This window comes from Medicago truncatula, chromosome 2, assembly GCF_003473485.1.
Source record: "Medicago truncatula cultivar Jemalong A17 chromosome 2, MtrunA17r5.0-ANR, whole genome shotgun sequence".
NCBI classification, from domain to species: Eukaryota; Viridiplantae; Streptophyta; class Magnoliopsida; order Fabales; family Fabaceae; genus Medicago; species Medicago truncatula.
In genome coordinates, this window is record NC_053043.1 from 37652153 (window position 1) to 37674497 (window position 22345).

The following is a 22345-nucleotide window of genomic DNA, read 5'->3' on the forward strand; positions in this document are numbered from 1 at the left end:
TTTTCTCTTCTTTGATTGGTCAAAAATAATAGAGAGAGAAAAAGGAAGAGAGATAATAAGAAGATAATGTGAGTATGAGAGAGAAAGTTGTCAAAAAGTTGTTAGAAAATGGTTGTACAAATATCATTTCTCCTAACTTATATAGAATTATCAAGTGAGTCTGCTATTGTTGGTACATTGCACAGTGGCTGCTCTGTCCATAAAAACGGACCTTCAGAGTTCAACCAATGGGATCCGGGTGGGTGTGCTCTTGTTCATTGGAGGAGTCAACATGCATGGGAAACTCTTTATCTAAATGAGAACTCGGATTCGAGTTCTTCAGAGGTGGAGGAGACTGATGTAGGAGGGTTTTATTAGTAATTTAGTAGTATTTATTATTTAGCCAAATCTTAGTAATTTTCTAGAACTTTCTATTATTATTTCGTTTTATTTTATTTTGGCCCACATGTTTGTTATTTCTTTCACTATATATAAGTAGAACTTATGTAGCCGAAGAGACAACTTTTTTATTCATTAATAATATTCAAGATTTTCTCTCAATTTCTGGTGGATTCCGGAACCCTTATTTTGATAGGTTTGTCGCTTGCAACCATATTTTCACAAGTTTGTCGCTTGCAAACTAGTTCTTTTCTATCTAGGTTTAGCGCTTGCTAACCCTACGCTTCCGTACTGCGTCAGATAAACTTTCTTTTTGTAAGTTCCTTAAACAATAGCCTTAATATTAACTACGTATAAAACGGAGAGGATTTTAACTCGTTTAGCATAGTCATTTACTGAAGGGACATATATTTTGGAAGAATAATGTTTGGTGGACACCTCAATAGATGTATACACTTTGAGACAGAAATGGATAAGAAAGAGTTAAGTGATAGATATAATAGATTCATTATGTGACATGATGAGAGATATAAAAAGAATGAGGTGTGTTGAATGAATATTTGAGAAATTTGGGGGTCTAAATATTATTGTTGATTTTGAAAAGGCGTGACACATAGTTAAAAGAGAAATGTTATGTCGACAACTTTTTAGATGGCCAACAACATATATACATACCACATACTAATAAATACTATTTTATTTTTTAATTAGTTGTTTCTCTTCATAAGCATATCAATAATGATACATGATGTATTTTTATGTTATCTTGGTTTTTAGATGTTCAAATAGCATTGGTCCATCCACGGTTGTGCATATGATCATTTGGAAGTGGTAGTCCTAGCTTAGCTCTAGCTCTTTTGTTTTTTTAGGTATGAGTGTATTTTTGAAAAGAAATGTTTAGTTGGATACAACTTCAAATCAAAAAGATTTGGGTACACACATAAATAATAAAATGTTTAAAAGAATTTAGTCACATCACTTAATATCATTTCTTTTTTAAATTTTATCATTATGTATATGTGCCCAAATAAATTTTATCATTTCACTTAATAAAAATTGTAATACCCTTAATCAAGGAATTTAGACTAACTCCTTTTTGTACAAAGGTGTGGTCATTTTTTTATATCAAAAATAAATTCATTTACACTTTCATGGTTCTTCTCTATTAATAAATTTGCATTTTTTTTAAAGATAAAAAATTTGCATCTTTGTATGTCATAATATATGTTCTATACTATTTAATATGATAACAAAAGTTATAATAATTATTATAAAACATGACTTTCTACAAAGATGCATATATAACTTGTAAATCTTACTTTCTTTTGTAGCACCCTCTTTGAGTTTTAAAACTCTTGCAAGCTTTATCTGTATCTTCATCTTTTGGGCAATTTGCTGGTGACAAATCTTTGATAGTAACAGGCAAAACCTCCTCATCACTAAACACATCATCATTAGTGTTCAAAAGAAAAATAGTATTTGTGAATGATCTAAGTACCTTCTTAGCAAGATCTTGAGCAAAGGGTATTATTAACCCTTCTAAATCTCCATGAATATTCACTCTATGAACATTAATTACTTCAAGTAATTGCTTTGCTGTGTCACGTCCTCTAATTAGCTCTAGTTCCATTTCCTTTCTACAATTTGAAGGATCTTGATTCTCCATTATTATCAAGTTTTGTAACCTTGGTGTAAAGGGGTAGAGAGAAGGAGAGACTCAGTTTTTTTGGTTGAAAATGGTATTCACCAACAACCAACATAAAAAATTGTTGCCTAAAGTACAGACAAAATTTCCAAATAATTAGGGCTAGTTTAGGAATCAACTAGATAATTGAATACCACAAGATTAAAAAAAAAAAATTATAGTACTTCCTTAATAAAAACTTAGTTCTTCCCCTCACAAAAAAAAAAACCTTAGTATTTTTTTCACAAGATAAAAACTTAGTTCTAGTTTTGTTAACAAGATATAAAAACTTATGGAATTCTGAACTTTAATAAATGTAGATGCAGATGAAGAAAGTATAGAAAATGAATATTATCCGCATCTTAAAAAGACAAGTGATGATTAATTATTTTTTATTTTTTGACAGGTATTATTATTATTTAAAAACAAGGAAGACACATAAAAAAAATAGTAACTAAGATCCAGTGAAAATACAAGAAAAACTATATGAAGAATTACCTGTCTTTAGTAGCACCATTGATTCACGTTGAAGCAGATACATCGCTGTTGAACAAGAAAGAAAATGCTTCTTTTTCTTTTCCTGCATATCTTGTGCTGAGTTTAGAGAAAAACCTATTAATTCCAAAACTATACTCTTACTAGTGATAGTGATATATCGAACGACTTGACTCTTCTCCTTGATTCATTTTGTACTTTTTTGTTAGAACTAATGAGCCATGCCACCTTCATCACCTGAAATTAGCAAATAGTATTCCAAGTATTTGACATTTTAAAACCACAAGTCAAAGAAAATATGAATTAACTATTATATTAAAAAAAAAAATCAACTTGTACCCGACAACACTTCGATGAGATGGTAAAAAAATTCTTCTTACTTAATTAGAGGTCATGAGTTTGAAAGCTTTATCATCCATCATGATTCTATCTGATTTGAAGAAATGGATCTTCTCCTGCCTTTATTATTTAACCATCTCTCATGTTTTTCATCCACAACTGAGAGCTCACAACAAATGAATAAATAAATATCTCTTTTGATCATTTATGTTTGATCAAAATAACATATTAGTCCTTTAAGTTTATTAAGTTTCAAATAAACCCTTTAAATTCTTAATTTGATACACCTATTTAATTTTTTTTTAAAGTTTTTAAGTTTCAAAAAGATCCTTATAATGACATCGGTGTATTAAATTAACAACTTAAATGACCAATTTAAAAATTAAAAAACGTAAAGCATTAACTCGGTATTTTTGTCAAACTTAAAAAATTATAAAAGTGATATTTAGCCTATTTTTTTTAACAATGTTATCATTTTATTATTAGAAAAAATGTCACTTTATATATGTGTTTAACGTTGTATATTTGATTGTGATCATACATGATTTACTCTAATATATGAACGTATCGAAAATTAACACCCTTAAAGATTTATAGTGATAACACATAATATGTTATAATTAAAATACACTCAAATATTAAAATATTTTTCTATATCAAATATAAATAAAATTCGATAAAGAAAAATAAATTATATTAGCACAACTATTTTAAAAAAAAAAAAATTAGAATAATAATTTCTTTCATACTCTCATTGTATTTGTTGAATTTGACTTCAAATTGTGATGTTGTAAAAGCTCAAAATCGTAACGCGGCTTTGGTGGCGTAACGCGATTTTTGTCGCGATTTCGGTTGCGTAACGCGATTTTGATGGCGCGTTGCAATTTTCTTGGTAGAATGAATGGTTTCTTCTGGTGTCAAAATTGTAATGCTATTTGTGGCAGGCGTAACATGACTTGTGGATAAGGTTTTGTACCTTGGGTCGTACATTAAAATCGTAATGCGGTTTTAACAATCGCGACGCGATTTTGTCTGTTCATGTGCACTATATAAGCTTTTGAGTTCTTCTATTCACACCCCATATATTTCTGGTTACATCCAAATGTTCTTAAAAGTTTTTAATAATACCAAAATTGCCCTTTTATATAAATTTTCTTAAAATCTTGATTTCATTCATTGTCACTCTAAAATTTCACTCTCTTTCATCCACAAAATGATCAAACAATCCTGATGTTCAATCAATCTCTATGGAAGATTAAAGAGTGAATCAAAACATCTTTCATCCATACTCGATTGCATATAAGTGTGTGATTTTATTCTTCTTTTTTAATAATGCTAGTTTCAATTTTCTTCTTCTTGTTTAACTGCACTGTACAACAGTTTCAATTTAACATTGTTGAGGTTAACTTAAATTCAGTTTAAGTAGGTTCATGTAAACTTAGTTTACATAACCTACTTAAACTAAGTTTACATAAAATACTTAAACTGAGTTTAAGTATATACACTTAAACTCAATTTACATAACATACGACGTGGGAAATTTGGAAGGAAAGAAATAACAGGTCCTTCAATGACAAAGTTTGCTCGTTCTTCAAGTGGTAGATAAGATTAAGTCACTTGCTTTTACGTGGTTGAAGGCGAAATTTGCTTCTCTTCCCCTCAATTACCATGGATGGTGGCTTAGTCCGTTTACAATTATAGGCATAGGCTAGTGGTTATTTCCTTTCCTATTTATCTTGTACAAGTTCCCTTTGTAAATATTGTTTCGATTTTGTTGTCTTCTCCTTTGTACATCTTGTACTAGGAAAGACACTTTGATTTGGTAATATATTCCATTTTAACTTCTTCAAAAAAAAAAAAAAAACTCAATTTACATGATCTTCTTAAACTAAGTTTATATATACATACATACTTAAATTGATATTACGTAGAATCGTTGAACAAGGTTGAACTTTTAGATGTACACTTAAACTCAGTTTACATAACTTAGTTAAACTGAGTTTACATGACTTACGTAACCTAAGTTTATATGACCTACTTAAACTAAATTTACATGACTTACTTAAACTGAGTTTAAATATGTACACTTAAACTCAGTTTATATGACTTACTTAAACTGAACAAGGGTTTTGGGGTATAACCATGAATGAAGGAAGAGGCTTTTTGAAAATTAAATTTATTGGAAGGATAATTTTATTATTTTAGAGTGTGACCAAGATTAAAGAGGGTGTAATTAAAAATACTTTACGAAGAAATTGTTAAAAAAAATAGTGCTTCCACTTTCCAGCACTCTTAATTCAATTAATTATTATTTTTAAAATCTTAATCATAACTCCTCCTAGTACACAATAAAACATTAAAATATAACCCGACCAAAAAATAAAAACATTAAAATATAAAATGTCTTGAGACAAAATTCGAGACAAGACCAACAGCTAAACTAACTTTCCGACGTTACACGACAAATAAAATGCAAAGGAATATGATGATGTCACGAAGATTACGTAAGTGCTTCGAGTTATACCCTCACAATACTCCTAATGGCAATTACTCCTTCATTTTTAATTATAAGATTATTTTAAAAAAATAATTTTATCTTAAATATATGATCATCTACTAACAAATTTATATATGAATTTATTATTCGTTTTTAAAATATACCATTTATTAAGAATATTAAGATGTCTTGAAATATAAAAAGTTTAATTATAAGATTTTTCTTTTTAAAGTTTTATCTTAGATATATGATTCATTTTTGAGAGGTTAGGTATATGATCATCTACTAACAAATTTATAGATGAATGTGTTGTTTGTTTTTCAAATAAACCATTTATTAAGAATATTAACATACCTTGAAATATAAAAGGTTAAATTGTACTTTTCGCCATATTTTTTATCAATTGTGCGATTTTGCACTCCATCCTTTCCCCCCTTTCTGGTTTGAAGGCCCCCATATGATGATCTGTTTGATTTTGATGACGTGTATTCATTTAATTTTTGTCATATGTGTAAATGATAATTTTAAAAAACAAAAAATGAATTTTGGAAATTAAAAAATGGATTTTCCCCTTTCTTGTCTTGTTGTCTAGCAGCACCAGGTCACCCATCTCAAGTTGGTTCCAAATTCCTAAACGACCTAAAGAATTTGATAGAAAAAGCAAGCAATTCCAATGGAGGGAAGCCACTAATACTTGTCTCACACAGATTAGGAGGTTTATTTGTCCTTGAACTCCTTTAATCGAAAACCTTCAAAAAAAAAACTTATATACAAGTAGAAAATGATACATCAATTGACAAACTTAATTATGTTTAAAGAATTGTCTCTTTTCTAAATGCCTCTATTAACAAATAGTGTAACTTTTGCTTACGTGGAACATAGTTTTTCAAAATTAAAATTAAAAAAAATCCTATATAAGATCGACATTGTCTTAACAAAGATTAAGGACTTATTTGTTAAAGGAAAGAAAGTGAAGAGGAGAGAAAGTTGAAGGAAAGAAACACTTTTCATTGTTTGAAACTCTTTAAGAAAGTAAGGGAAAGAAAGATTTCAGTGGGATCTAGCAAGAAAACCCTTCTGCACAAATATGGGAGGAAAGGTTGAGGAACACTAATATTTTATTGCAAAAGTCCAAAATATCCTTGCTTTTATTGGTCAATATTTATTTTACTACTATTTACTCATTGTAGTTGCTTCTTATTTTTTTTATTTCACCGCTTCATTTTATGTGTACGGCATACAAGGCATACAATTGGACTACAACCAACACCTAGCCAAATTTTGCTTTCATTGAAAATGTATACATGTTTATATGAATAATACATTATTTTTATTCAAGGGTATTTATGTCAATCAATAAATATAGATCTTTCTTTCCTTCAACTTTCTACTTTACTTTCTTTTATACCAAACAACCAAAACAATCCTTTCACTTTCCACTCTCTTTATTTTCTCATACAATCTTTCTTTTATCTTTCTTTCTTACACTTTCATTCTTCAACCAAACATACCCTGAATGTGTTGAACTGTTGACTGTGTAATATACAAAAAAATGTTAAATGAAATTGAATATGATAATTTAATAAACGATTTTTCATATATCACAAAGCTCAAAAAATAAAATTTAAATAAAATATTAATTAAAAAAAGGCCTTACTTTTAAAGTTGCTTTAGGCCTCAATATTGGTTATGACGGCCCTGCATTGAACATATCAGCTACGCACAAAGAGTCATTTGGTAATAGTCACACATATTTGAGACAAATGTATTACTCCAACAACTTTTCTCTTAATACTCGTGATTTTTGTTAAAGGATCTTTTTAATAAGATAGAGAGAGTAATAATTTAATGGTCTTGCTAACGAGTGTCGGCGAAACAATCTTTAACAATTCTATATTAAAAAATTATCTTTTAAAAAAGTTAAATAATTCAATTTTTGATGCATTGAATAGACAAATTTTGATAAAAACTTGCAATTTAATACCCCCTCTTTATTTTATAAATAAAACATGTAGGTGGCTTCAATACTACCTAGTGGCGGAGTTAGAAAAAAAAAGCTCGGCTGGGCCACTAAAATTAATTATAATATATAAACACAAATTAAAGTTGTAATAAGCATTAAATACGAAGTTGAACTGACGGAGTTCGACTGAAAAATTAGGATGGATACTTAAATAATTTTTTTTTTATACTTAAATAATTACATATTTAACAACTATTATAAATTATGAAACTTTTTTTGTACATTACAACTGTTAACCGAGAGAATTTTCATATGACAGAACAATATACGGGAGATTTGAAACACATGCAAATTCAAATGTCTATAAGTCTCCGCTAATATGCCAAGTATAAGCATCACAAAAATCACGTATGCCACTTTTGAAAGCGCGGAAAACTATAACCTTTGAAAAATTGTTTAAAGTCTCGCAAAATAGACCTATAATTGAATTATTTAAATTTTTTGGGTGGACCACCACACCACTTTGCGGGAATTTGAATCAGGCGAAACTTAAAACCGACATAAAATTGTATAAAATCTCGTAAAATAGACATATAGTGGTTGATTTTTTAATTTTTTCGAATGGACCATGAAGAGCTTCGCCACGGATACTACCCCCTCCTTCTTTTTTTTTTTTTATTATAAGTTGCTTTTATATTTTCACATATATTAAGAAATATTGTTAACTTTGTATTGGAAAAAGAAATTGTGAATGCTTTTATAAAATTATCCATTATTAATGCATAGGAAAAAGAGATTGAAATAATAGAGTAATAACTCATAAAGGGTATGATAGGAAAAAACATTAATAATGCATTTGTATTATATAATGACTTATAATAAAACAAAAATATTTTTTACAAAATAACTTATAATAAAATACGGAATAATATTTTTAAATGATATCTCAAGGACATTCGTTAACATTTCTATAAGTTAAACCAATTGGATAAACAAACAAACAAAATATTGAACATGAAGAAATATCATACTCTTTTTATCCCATAATACTTGACACAGTTGACCTTATTACGCATGCATATGCATAACTTTGAACTTAAACATCTTGAATAAATATATTAAAAATTATGAAAATTTAATATTTTAAAAAAACTCATCGAGACGAATCTACCGACATCTTATATGATATTATTTACTCACTCTGTCCTTATATCTAAGCACCCATTTGATTTTATTTTTGTCCCTAAATGTAAACTCATTTTCAAATTACTAGATGCATTTATTATTTTTTCCTAAACATACCCCTAATTAATACTACTATTTTATCTTGAATTATGAAAAATCAAATTTAATACACATACAAACAAATGACAATTTTGTAATATTAACACAAAAAACAGACACATTAATTAAACTGATAACTTTTCTTATAAAATGTGAAAAAGACAATGGATGCCTACATTAAAGGACGGATGGAAGTATCTTTGTATATTACTAGTAGAAAAATACACTGTCAAAGTAAGTTAGATCAAAATTGTACATTCTCAAAATGGAAGAAATATCATACATCATTAATTAGTTAATTATTCAATCGATAGGATAGGATAGAGCTAGCCAGACAAAGTTTCCTAGCTGTTGCATTACACTCTTTTTTTATTTTTATTTTTTTTACAAAACACTCCATTGCACTTGTCCCATCAGTATTCATAACATGCGTAGACTTTTTGTTTAAAGGCTAAAATATGGTTTTGGTCCCTGCAAATATGTCTCGTTTTGGTTTTAGTCTCTGTAAAAAAAAAATTGTTGTTTTTAGTCCCTGCAAAATATCTTGTTTTTGAAAATAGTCCCTCCAAAACCATATTTTAGCCTTGTTTAAACTACCCAACTTATGAAAAAAAAACCTCCAATATCGAAAATAAATATGCTATCTACTGTAGTTTTATTTTATGAAAAATATATTTACATAGACAAAATTTATCAGAAAATTTTAAGAGAATGTATTTGCTAACACCCTTTTCTTAATTACACATCATTACGTTTCTTGATTTCCGCCAAATTAAAAATTTAATTGGTTAAGACATTTTTTTTGATAAATTCTTGATAAAAACTCTCTAGATAAATAACTATGTTCTTTTTTTTCTTATATAACGTCATCCGAGATGACACCACTCTCCTTCAAATGGCTCGACCATCCAAGACAATACCCTCATACACATTTTTTTTTTATTTAATTTTTTTTGTTGAAATTAGTTCTCCTCCACTCATTTTGTTTTGTTTTTGCTTTTTATTTGTTGGAAAATACTAACGAGTGTCCTTAAGACATTGGTTAAAGTGTTAAATTTAATAAATTTGTATTAAAAAATGGTGTAATTATTGATAAGACAAAATTAAAAATTTATATTTCTAAGACAAAATTTCGATTAAAGGATTCCTTAAGCAATGCTCTTATGTCACTGGTTAGCAAGATCCTTTGTTTATATATTATGCTGAAATTATTTCTCCATTCTTTATCATGGCTCCAACTAAGACGGAGTCATCCAACAAGTTTTGGAGTGAAAGAAATTATCGTGTGTTTTGTCAACAAGAGGACTCTTTACAAACTCTTTTTGATAAAATTAAGCTTCAATTTTATTGGTGGCCGAAAGCGAATCAGATTAATTTGGCTTCTACTTATCACACGTGGTGGTTTAATCCTTTAGTTTGTTTGTGAATCATTTTGTAATCGAGGCGCTTTAAACTTTTTTGATTTCGCATTTCCTTTGGTATTTGATGTTATTTATTACTTGCTTTGTAGGGTTTTCAGCACTCTTTATGCTGAATTCCTAAGTTTTTGAGTCAATATATTTTTTATTTTAACTTCTTAAAAAATATAAACACAATTTGTTTCATTGGGTTAAGGTGTCCTTTTAATAAAGGTGTTGAATAAGATGACCTATAGTGAAGTGAAACTACCTGGCTTCTACAAAGTCCGCGTTACCTTTGTAGTCTAAATATGTTGTTAGTATGGTATATATGGTTATAAATTAAATTATATATGCCAAAAACAACAACATATGATAGCGATAAGAATGGTATTACTAGCTATACAATCTTGAATAACCAATTGGTCAAAAAATAATATCTTGAATAACTAGATAGGGAAATAACGAGAAATTAAGAATTAAATCACCAATCTGGCTTTTGTCCAGACATGCATATATACATATATCCCAAATTACCCTTAACTAGCTTGAATAAACATATTTCCCAACATGAATCAAAGGGCATTTTTGTCTTCAAAATTGTGTTCTCAGCAGCATGACGTTGGCCCGATGAGCTCACTTTACAATCCCATTAAAACTAATATATATAGTGCTTCTTTCCCCGAAGCTCAAGACCATAATCAAAATAAGAGAAATGATTTTCTTTAAGGGAAAAATAAGAGAAATGTTACCATCACAATTTTTAAATAATTGATATTATTGTTACATGTTAAGGCTTTAACCCAAAAAGAAAATTTACTTTTTTTTTTCTTTCAAAAATAAATTTACATTTTTTTTAATATATATAAATGTACAAAGGTTTGCTAAAAAAAAAGTACAGAGGTATCAAAAGATAAGTTAGGCTGCAACAACAACTTTTCACATTCATCTACAACACTACTCAAAGGGAATAATATATTATCAAAAATTAAAGAAAGAAAAATTGTTTTAAAGGACTAAGCCAAAACTCAAGGGAACATAATATTATTGACAACTATCTTGTTAAAAATCTGGCGTAATATCAAAAGTAAGTATAAAAGTATTATTATATCCATTAGAATTTAAGTGATATGAATTTTTTAAAAGTGACTAAGAACATGAATTTCACGGTGACTCATATCTTTAGAGAAGACAATTCTATTTTTAACGGTTTATAAATTATAAAAGTTTTATCATATCTATTAGAAGGCAACTTCACACTTTAATTGATTTTATAAGGTGGCAAGAAGCTCCAAACATCATTAGGTGAGACCTAGCCCTTTCAAAAAATAAATAAATTAGGCAAGACCTAATAAATAACATAACATGCTGGGAATGCCCAACTTTAAGTTTGTCACATTTTGATAAGGTTTGGGGTATATTTGACTTTTTTTCTTCTGTGTTTCTCTTGTTTTCAATGATTTTGGTTATTAAAAAATATTAGCCTTAAGCTAGAGATTGTTTAAGTTTGTTTCATAAAGTTTTGAACAAATTTAAATGGTAGCAAGTAAAGTTCTCATACTCGAGTTTTTACATCAACTAATTTTATTTAGGTGAAGTTGACTCGTAAACTCGACTCATAAACTCATACAATTTTACCTCTTCTTAAATTAATATTAATATTCTTATATGCATGACATATAGACTTATGTAATACTATAAATGAATCAATGATTCTAATTTTCAACTTGATTATAAAACAAAAATATACTAAATCACCATAATAAACCAATATTACCATGGAATCCATGCATGAAACCTCCTTTGGAGTCTCTAATTAGGTCATCAAAACTTATCATTCCCGAGTTTGATCGAGCACTAGCATCCACATTAAGGATATATGTACCAGATGGTCTTCTCTGTTAAGCGATAAATCAAGCTTGATGTTTTGTACTCTCCTATGTGTATCACTACGAGCATGAGCAACAACACACATCTTTTAATTAATTTGTGACAATAAGTCAATAAGAAATGTGTTATTATCTTAAAAAGTATTTCTAGCACACCAAATGAGCCACATGGTAATGGGGATCACAATATCGAGTTTCTCAATATTGTCTTGAGACCAAGTGAAGATCAAACTATCCTTATTAAGGAGATTGTAGCTAGGACCCATAGTCGAGTTCCATATAGCATTTGCCCAGTTACAATTAAATAAACAATGGATCAAGGTCTCAGGTTCATTTTCATTAATAGGACATGTAGAATCTAAAGAGATACCTCTATGCTTCAAGGTAGTTCGTGTGAGAATCGCGAGATGCATCACTAGAATTAATAATATTTCTTATGTTGAAAATAAATTGGTTGATAAATTTCTTACTAACACGTAGTTAATTCACATTGAAATTTCGTATGTTGTGTGTTCTTCACACACGTTTTGGTCTGTGTGAAATGAACCTGACTAGGAACTTTTGTCTATATACTTCCAAATGGGAACAGTTTTTAAATTTGCAAGTAGGAAGGTTAACAAGTTGAATAAAAGGCCATATCCCTCCTTTTCCTCTTCATATCCATTAATACCTTATTTAGCCTAGCTAGTTACTAGTTATAGAAGGTGTTAATTAATTTACACTACCAAAAATATAATGGAGAATATGCTTTGGCTTCCAACAAATTATGGCAAAAAGGCAATGGAAGATGAACTTATAAGAGGACGTGACATGGCAAATCAATTACTTGAAGTATTAACTTTTGATGATAAGTCAAATATTAGAGAAGTTAAAGGGTCAAACACAAAATCATCAAAAGTGTTACCCTTAAATATTGTTGCTGAAGATCTTGTGCGTGAGGTGCTCAAATCATTGACAAACACACTTTTGCTGTTGAACAATGGCAAAGACTCCAATGATGTGGTAGTTCCTATAACTGTTAAAGATTTTTCTTTTTCAACTAATTGTCATAAGATGGAGGAGGATTCGGATGGAGCTTACAAGAAACTCAAAACACTCAACACCAAAAATCCGAAAGTGTCGAACAAGAGAAAGTAAGAATCATAATCCATGTTTTATGCTTTGTTCCTATAAGTATTGGACTTGTTTCGAAGGTTTTTTTTCCTCACTATATTAATTTTCATATTATTTGTATTTTTATAATATCAAACAAGGATTTCTGTTTCCAAATGTTCTAAAGTTTTAAACATGGACAAAACTTAGCTAGATTCAACAATAATCTTGATATCCAAATTTAGTTATAAGATTGATTTTCGAATTAACAGTCAATTATGTCATTAAACTAATAGAAAATTTTGCAATTTCTCTCTTTCTCCGATATATATATATATATATATATATATATATATATATATATATATATATGTGTGTGTGTGTAAATAGTTTAGTACAACTTTATTTTCTAAATCCTTCATTTTTCTCCCTCTCCTCCGCCAACTGGTTTTGCAAAAACTAGAGGTTTCTCTTCCTTCTTTGTCGGGTAAATTGTCGTTTTACTTCCACGTTTGTTTAGGGTTTTTGTGAAAAACCAGAGAGAGAAACAAAAACCACCTCAAATTAGAATGTTTGTTTAGGGTTTATATTAATATTGTTATTTTTCTAGAAAAAATTATATTAATTCTTAAAATGAAAATAATTCATGCAATGGTGGGTATATATATTGACCAAATTGATATATATATATATATATATATATATATATATATATATATATATAAACTTTCAATCTCAAGTTTGGATAATTCATGTGAGATCGATTGGGTAACCCAAACCATTTTATACTTATAAAGTTAATATAAATTGACCATAGCTTTAATTAAATCTCAAACTCTATTCTTTATAATATTAAATAAAATCTTATATTGTCCAAATCCCCCTCCCCTGAGAAAAAAAAAAAGTATATACTATGTCTGTACCCTTAAAATACAACTTAACGAAATAAAAAATGTGTGATGCACAGCTAGGCCTCCAGACATATATATGCTCATCATTACATACTCAATGGAAAATTATATGGATCTATTAATATTTTATAAATATTTTCGTCAATTTGATTAAATAATTTATGAGTAATTGTTTATAAATCATTCTTTAACTGTTATTTTTGTCATCATATAAGGTCAAGTGCACCAACTTGGGAAAAGACGGCCTCCAAATTGATTGATGATGGTCATACATGGAGAAAGTACGGACAAAAAATGATCACAAATGCCAAATATTTCAGGTATATATTTTTAGTCCAAATTCAAATAAGAATAAATATTAGTCAACATTATACACTACTGTTATAATTTTAATGTGTGAGATTCCATCAATCTGTAATAATTCAAAATTTAATATGTATGCAGGAGCTACTATAGGTGCACTCACATGTATGATCAACATTGTGAAGCAATCAAACATGTTCAAAGAATACAAAAGAACCCTTCGTTGTACCGGACTACATATTATGGCCATCACACTTGCAAAAGCTCTTACCATTCAGACTTAAATTTGGAATCAATTTTCTCCTATGATGTTGACTCTTCAATATTACTTAGTTTCGATAATAACAACATTTCAAATAAACAAGAATATCCATTTCGACCATCACCACCATTGCCACTTCTTGCATCTACAAAAGGAGATCCCAAGGAAGAGATACATCATGATCATTTTCCTCAAAACCAATTGTTCTCACCGGAGAATCTCCAATTATGCGATTTTGATGTTTATTTTGATTATTTGAGACATGTCAGTGAGTCATCATCGAGTGAATCTTTTTAATTTGAGAATTTTATTTTTCTTCATAAAACTCGTTATCCGTCTAATGAGTGATTAATTTGGTAAATTGCCACCGGGAGGATTCAAATCTAAGACATTAAGAGAAGCACACTACACCAAGAGAATAGGCATGTGGATATATATTGATAGGCAAGTTTATTTTCGATTTGGCATTGGAGGATAATTAATTCTTATGTAAAATAATCTAGCTAGAGATTAATTTGTGGATATATTTATGCAAAGTAAATCTAATTTTGTATTTGTTTACTATCAAAAAATAATTTATGTTAAATTACTTGATGGCAAGAATGTTGAAATATTTTATTATTTAATTATATTAATCTAATGTAAATATCGTAATAATAATTATATTAAGTAGAAAAATGTTTAAATGTACGACAACAATGTTCGTACAAAACACACGAATGACTTGTAAGCTTTCATTTAATTTTTCTTTTACATTTGATTTTACTCCAAATGACCACTTTAGTTTCACACGTGTTTGTTTATGAAAAACAACAAAACATATTTCTCTTTTGGTGGTGTTTTTCCAACTCAATCTTACTTGTTTGTCAAAAGGTGAAAAATTAGTTGTAGTACTCAAAAGCAAAGATGTTACCACCGAGACAGCGCTTTTTTAGATGTTTTATTTATCTTGGTCTATCATTTATTTTTAAAATTATAAGCTAGCACCCATTTACATAAAAAATCATGTTCAAATTAACTTGTCGTGCGCTTTCGTGTGTGAGTTTGTGTCGTGTCATATAACACCTCCCAATTAAGTAATAAATCAATTAGATTTTTATGTAGATAATTAATTAAATATTTAATTAATTGATATGGACTCAATGAGTCGATGTCTAGATGATCCATTAAAAGAATAATGGGAAACCTTAATGACCATCACACCATAAGAGGTTACGGTCCCCAATATACCGGCAAAACTCTTTCTTCTCCCCATCTGAAGATAACTTGATATTTAAAGGTATTAGTTAAGAAAGAACCAAATCACCCTCCGCTAACCCTTTGTGGAGTTTCCATATCAGATCGTCTCCTCTCTATTTCTGACTGTTGTTGTTGAGAGGGTTGTTATCAAAGCTTCATCCAACTATTCCTAATACTAACATGTCATAAATCCGATCATAATCATGTTCAATGTTTTTTTACTGAAACAATAGAGAGAAATTAGAAACCAAAATTTATCTCTATTATAATTAACATCTACATAAGCAACAATGTTAAAGACAACTCCTTTTTTTTTTTTTTTTTTAGTATTTTTAATAATATACTATGATTCTCATGGACACCTATCTAATCTAAGTGTTTTAGACAACAATGTTTGTTTTAGTATTTTTTTTAATAGTATTTTTAATGGTATACTGAGCCAAGTAGCAACAGTGTTATAGACAACTATCTTTTCATAATTTTATTGCAATACATAGTTATACTATGATCCTTATCCCTGAAACATCTTTAAGAGGGTTTTAGAGCTTATTGTAATATGTAATTATATCTAATCTAGTAATTACTTTTTTTTAAGAAGCTAAATTAACCCATCTAAATTGATACCGGTGAGAATCGAATTTGAGACTTAAAAGGAAGAGCAGACTCTCAAGTCTTAAGTCAATACCACTAAGTCAATCTAAGTGGATTATCCAGTAATTAATCTTAAAATGAAAACCGAAAAGAACAAATGAAATATTTGTTCTAAGCAAAGTAAATTCATTCAAACCTGAGCACAAGAATAGTGTGTCTTGTCACTAAAATTATACAACGTACACATGCACACCAAAAAAGGAAAAAAAAAAAAAAAAAAGACCTAGTGAAACTACCTGGCTCCTACATACAAACTAGGCGTTACTTTTGTAGTCAAAATATGTTGTTAAAAATGGTAAGGTTATCTTCATATAAAATACTAGTTAGTGATAGTGATAACTGATAATTAGAATGTTGTTAATTGGTATACAATCTTGAATGACCGACCAAGTAGGGAAATAATGAAAAATTAAGAATCAATTACCAATCTGGTATTTGTCCGTACATGCATACTTTACAACCCTAATTACCCTTTACTAGTTTGAATGAACAAATAAAACACGTGGGCGGCTTCATAGTATCCCAACAAGAATCAAAGGGTATTATTGTCTTCAAAATTATGTTCTCAGCAACATGACGTTTGCTTGATGAGCTCACCCTAAAGTCCCCATTAATTAATAAAACAAATATATATATATATATATATATATATATATATATATATATATATATATATAGTGCTTCACCCTTCTTTCCTACATCTCTTTTTTTTTTTTTTTTTTAATACACTTGCTTTTAGTAAAATATGATAGAGGTATACAGTGGGCACTTGCTTTTAATACATGAAGAATAACTAGTTTGATGATGGCACTGGTTCCCTTTCAAATCTACAAAAAAAAAAAAAAAAAAAAAGTTCTCTTTTAGTGGGCCAAATTCATTATGTATACAGTCTGTTGTAACAAAGGAGGTTTTTGATAAAATGCTACACCACATTGCATGTCTCAAAAAAAATAAAAATATGATAGAGGTATATTGTGAAATGAGTCCGGTATAATTTAATGGGTGAATTAAATTTTTGTCCCTATAAATATCTGCAGTTTTGTTTTTAGTCCCTATAAGAATAAATCGCACTTTTTAGTCCCTACAAAATTTTCCGTTAGTGTTTTTAGTCCATGTTAAATTAAAATTTGTTTAATTATGCTTAAAATTTTAAATTTTTTAATGAATTTTTACATACTTGTTTAAAACATTATAAAAGGTTCCGCCACAATAAATTAGCTCAAAATTTCATTTTTAGGTCTAAATTTTCGTTAGTTTTATCTTGAATTTTTGGCGTTTTAAAAAAATTATATTTGATTCATTACATGTTAAAAAATTTTAAATTTTTATAAAAGAGATTATTATAATGTTCTTAACATGTCTGTTAAAAATCATTTAAAAATATAAAATTTTAAGTATAATTAAACAAATTTCAATTTAACAGGGACCAACACATACTTTTAGTCCTTGTAAAATTAAAAATTGCTTAATTGTGCTTAAACTTTTAAATTTGTAATATATTTTTCACATACTTATTTAGAATATTATACAAAGTTCCTCCGCAAAAAAGTAACTTAAAATTTTATTATTAGGTCCAAATTTTCATTAATATAATCTTAAAAATTTGGCTTTTAGAAAAATTCATATTTAATTCATTTCATGTTAAAAAACTAAAAAAATTTACAAAAGAGTGTTTTACGATGTTATGAAAATGTATGTAAGAAATCTTTCAAAAATTTAGAAGTTTAAGCATAATTAAACAAATTTTAATTTAACAGGGACTAAAAATACTAACAGAAAATTTTGTATGGACTAAAAAGTGTGATTTATTTTTATAGGGACTAAAAATAAAACTTCAGATATTTATAGGGACCAAAAACTTAATTAACCCTTTAATTAATTTATGGTGAATCATGTAAAGGATGCATATATGCATGCATGAAAGGGTCAAGTAAGCTTCTATGAATATTTGCAACTTAATGGAAGTTATGAATTAATGTTCAAAAGAGCTTTGTATTTTCCATAGAGTTTATCTACCAATTTGTCATCAAGAACGAGTCGTGAAAAAGAACGAGTAGAGAAGAAATATATTAGGATTCAATGGATTTTGCTTCTATATTTCTGTCACTATGGATGAATGTATGTCATTTATTATTTTTATTACATGAGAACAGATATATTTCTTCTCTATTCGTTCTTTTTTAAGACTTGTTCTTCATAAATGTTCACTATAATAAATGATATACATTCATCCATAACGATGAAATTTTTTAAATGTGAACATTATGCGAAAACTATAACTTCTTTGAAAAGGCATAGCTTACGACATCTATGGTTGCTATTAAAACTACTAACCATGGATGTTGGACCTCCCTTTAGCTTTCTTCACCACGATTTTATTTCTTTGAGTATTTTTTTTTAAGAAGCAAAAATGGTGTGTGTATATATATATATATATATATATATATATATATATATATATATATATATTCAAACAAGCATAGACGCTTCTCTAGCACAAGACGTATCAAAGAGGACGCAGTCAGCCGATACCCAAATAAGTTAACGGATCCGACCACCACCGCTGACAACGAAAAACAAAAGCAGCATCATTAGCCTTCAACCACCATTATGAATGAAACTCAACCTTATCTAGAAGCTCCACGGAGTGTGAGAATTATTAAAAAGTTTACCCCTTTGAGTATTTTTAGTATGAGTTTTATAGGAGGTAGTTGGTGTAATACATCATCTTTGGTTTCTTGGGTTTTCATCATGTCCCCTCAAACTATATGTTTTTCTTTATTTCATTCGATTATGTTTTTTTAAACGGATTTAACTATACTTATTAGGATGTTTCGAATGATAAGTGGAAACTTTAAGGTGTCAACATAATTTGGATGTCAACATTAAACATGTGATGCCTTTCAACTATAATCTTTGCCTTAAAAATATATGTGGATTCTATTTAAATTAATGAAACTTATTTGAATTTTAATTAATTATAGTACTTGTGATGGAAAAGTATATATCTTGAGAAATTTCTTACTACACGTACTTATGTTACATCGAAATTACATATCTTGTGTGCTCTTCACGCACTCCTTTGGCCTGTGTGAAATGAAACTGATCGATGAACTTTTGTCTAAATACTCCAAATGGGATCAAATTTTAAATTTGCAAGTAGGAAGTACCAAGTTGAATAAAAGGTCGTGCACCTCTTTTTCTCTCTTCATATCCATCATTATTTAACCTATAGTTCCTAGTTATAGCAAATTGATGATTAATTTACATATAAACAACAGAAGATATCATGGAGAATCAGCTTTTGCTTCCTACAAATTACGGTAAAAAGGCAATGGAAGAAGAGCTAATAAGAGGACGTGACATGGCAAATCAATTACTTGAAGTATTAACTTTTGATGATAAGTCAAATATTAGAGAAGTTAAAGGGTCAAATATTGTTGCTGAAGATCTTGTGCTTGAGGTGCTCAAATCATTGACAAATACACTTTTGATGTTGAACAATGGCAAAGAGTCCAATGATATGGCTGTTCCTACAACTCCTACAACTATCAGAGATTTTTCTTTTTCATCCAATTGCCCAAAGATGGAGGAGGATTTGGACAGAGGTTACAAGAAATTCGAAACTCTCAACACCAAAAATCCAAAAGGGTCGAACAAGAGAAAGTAAGAATTCTTATCCATGGTTTTATACTTTCTTTTTTTATGAAGGTGTTAGTTTAGTTTGATCAAGTATCTATGTCTTTGTACTAAATTCCTATGACTAGTTTCAAAAGGTTTATACGACGTAATAAATAGCATTTCTGTTTTTTTTTTTTTTTTTGGATATGATTGTTGGTGCGAATTAGCATTCAACGAAAAAAACGAAGGTGGAAAATTTAAAACACCACCTCATGTATCCTCAACCACCCCATGAATTCCCCTAAAGCTGGTTTGATCATCCAATACATTGTATGTACATCATCCTTTGTTTTTTCATTGATATATGTCTTGTACTATATAGCATTTCTGTTTTTTTTAATGAAACATCAAAGATTTTGTTTTTATGAATTAATTTTCATATTATTTGTATCTTTATAATATCGGATGAGTTTTTTTTTTTTTTTTTTTTACCATAGGTTTTAAACTAACACTCATTCAAGAGTTAATACATTAGATGAATTAATTCCAACGTTAAGATTATTTACCTGGAGCCCTGTTTCAAATTTTAAAAAGAGGTCATTTTATAGAATCCATTTTAGACTTATAATATTGACCATCAATCTTCCTTCAAAAAAATAAAAAAATATTGACTATCACCCCTAACTAAAACTCAACCCTTACCCATTTCATTAAAATATTTTATACTTGTATTGTCCAAATCCACCTCACCTAACAAAAACAGTATATATGTGTGTATCCTTTTTTAGGAATTATTTGTCTGTATCCTTAAAAGACAAATTAATGAAATAAAAAACAGTGTGATATTCCCTTGAGTGGATCTTTTAATAATTTTAATCTGTCGCACAGCTAGACCTCCAGACATATATGATCATCACTACATACTAAATGGAATAATTATAGATCTATTAATTTACAAATATTTTTCTTCAATTTGATCCAGTATTAAGTATAGTACTTACGAAAATAATGGCTTAATTAACTGATATTTTTGTCATCATATAAGGTCAAGTGCACCAACTTGGGAAAAGACGGCATCAATATTGATCGATGATGGTCATACATGGAGAAAGTACGGACAAAAAATGTTAACAAATGCCAAATATTTCAGGTACTTATCAATTTCATAATTTCCATCTACATCCACTTGAGAATAAAGATTAGTCAACATCATGCACCACTTAGATATAATTGTAATATTTTTAATATGAGAAATCAAATCAATCAATAATATTCGAATGAGCAAATCACACTATCAAGTCAATACCGCCAGAATAACCCAAGTGATTTTTATTTTTTTTATAATTTAAAACCTAATTGGTAATATGTATGCAGGAATTACTATAGGTGCGCTCACATGTACGATCAACATTGTGAAGCAATCAAACATGTTCAAAGAATTCAAGAGAACCCTCCTTTGTACCGGACTACATATTATGACCATCACACTTGCAAAAGCTCTTACCATTCAGACATAAAATTGGAATCCATTTTGTGCTACGATGACTCTTCTATATTACTTAGTTTCGATAACAACATTTCAAGTGAACAAGAATTTCCATTTCGACCGCGACCACCATCGCCACAATTGCCACTTCTTGCATCTACAAAAGAGGAACCCAAGGAAGAGATCCACAATGATCGTTTTCCTCGAGACCAATTGCTCCCATCAGAGAACCTCCAGTTATGCGATTTTGATGTGTATTTCGATTATTTAAGAGATGTTAGTGAGTTATCATCGATCGAATCTTTTTAATTTGATAGTGTTCATCGTTAGTTTGGATTTTGATTGCTATGAATATGTTTCTACGTGCAAAATTATGCTTGATTTGGCATTGGAGGATAATTGTAATGGGAAATAATCTAGCTAAGATAGAGAATAATTTATGGAGATATTTATGAAAAGATAATCTAGTTTGTATTTGTTTACTACCATAAAAAACACTTCAAAATTATTTTCGGAAAAAAAATGCATTTTCTCATTATCATGTGTGGAATTAATAGTTAGACTTTGAGAAGTTAAGATTTTATTATATGCTCAAGGTGATTCAATGTCTCTAATAATTTTTCTGCAAATAGATTAAATGTCATACAAATTTCAGTTGTGATATAAAATATTTGAGTTTCCGTTGATCATTAAATTCTTTTTTTTAAGTAATCTAGTGGTTAGAATTTACTTTTTAAAGTGAATAACTGAGGTGTCTGGAGTTCGAACCACGAACCCTGCATATAACAATGCATCGCCCCTGCGGCCCTGCCAACTGAGCTATGCTCACGGAAACATTTATAGATATTGTAAAT

General features: G+C 28.8%; 2 protein-coding genes across 2 annotated transcripts; both read left to right on the forward strand.

Annotated features, from left to right (window-relative positions):
* Positions 1 to 12543: 12543 nt before the first annotated feature.
* Positions 12544 to 15094, forward strand: LOC11405706 (probable WRKY transcription factor 62). The gene is made up of 3 exons (XM_003596251.4): positions 12544 to 13059; positions 14145 to 14249; positions 14374 to 15094. The coding sequence occupies exons 1-3, from the start codon at positions 12662 to 12664 to the stop codon at positions 14789 to 14791; spliced, it is 921 nt and encodes a 306-aa protein (XP_003596299.1). The 5' UTR covers positions 12544 to 12661; the 3' UTR covers positions 14792 to 15094.
* Positions 15095 to 19244: 4150 nt separating this feature from the next.
* On the forward strand, positions 19245 to 22026 carry LOC11406224 (WRKY DNA-binding transcription factor 70). The gene is made up of 3 exons (XM_003596252.4): positions 19245 to 20050; positions 21051 to 21155; positions 21380 to 22026. Exons 1-3 carry the CDS (start codon positions 19674 to 19676, stop codon positions 21798 to 21800), a joined length of 903 nt encoding a protein of 300 aa, XP_003596300.1. The 5' UTR covers positions 19245 to 19673; the 3' UTR covers positions 21801 to 22026.
* Positions 22027 to 22345: the final 319 nt, after the last annotated feature.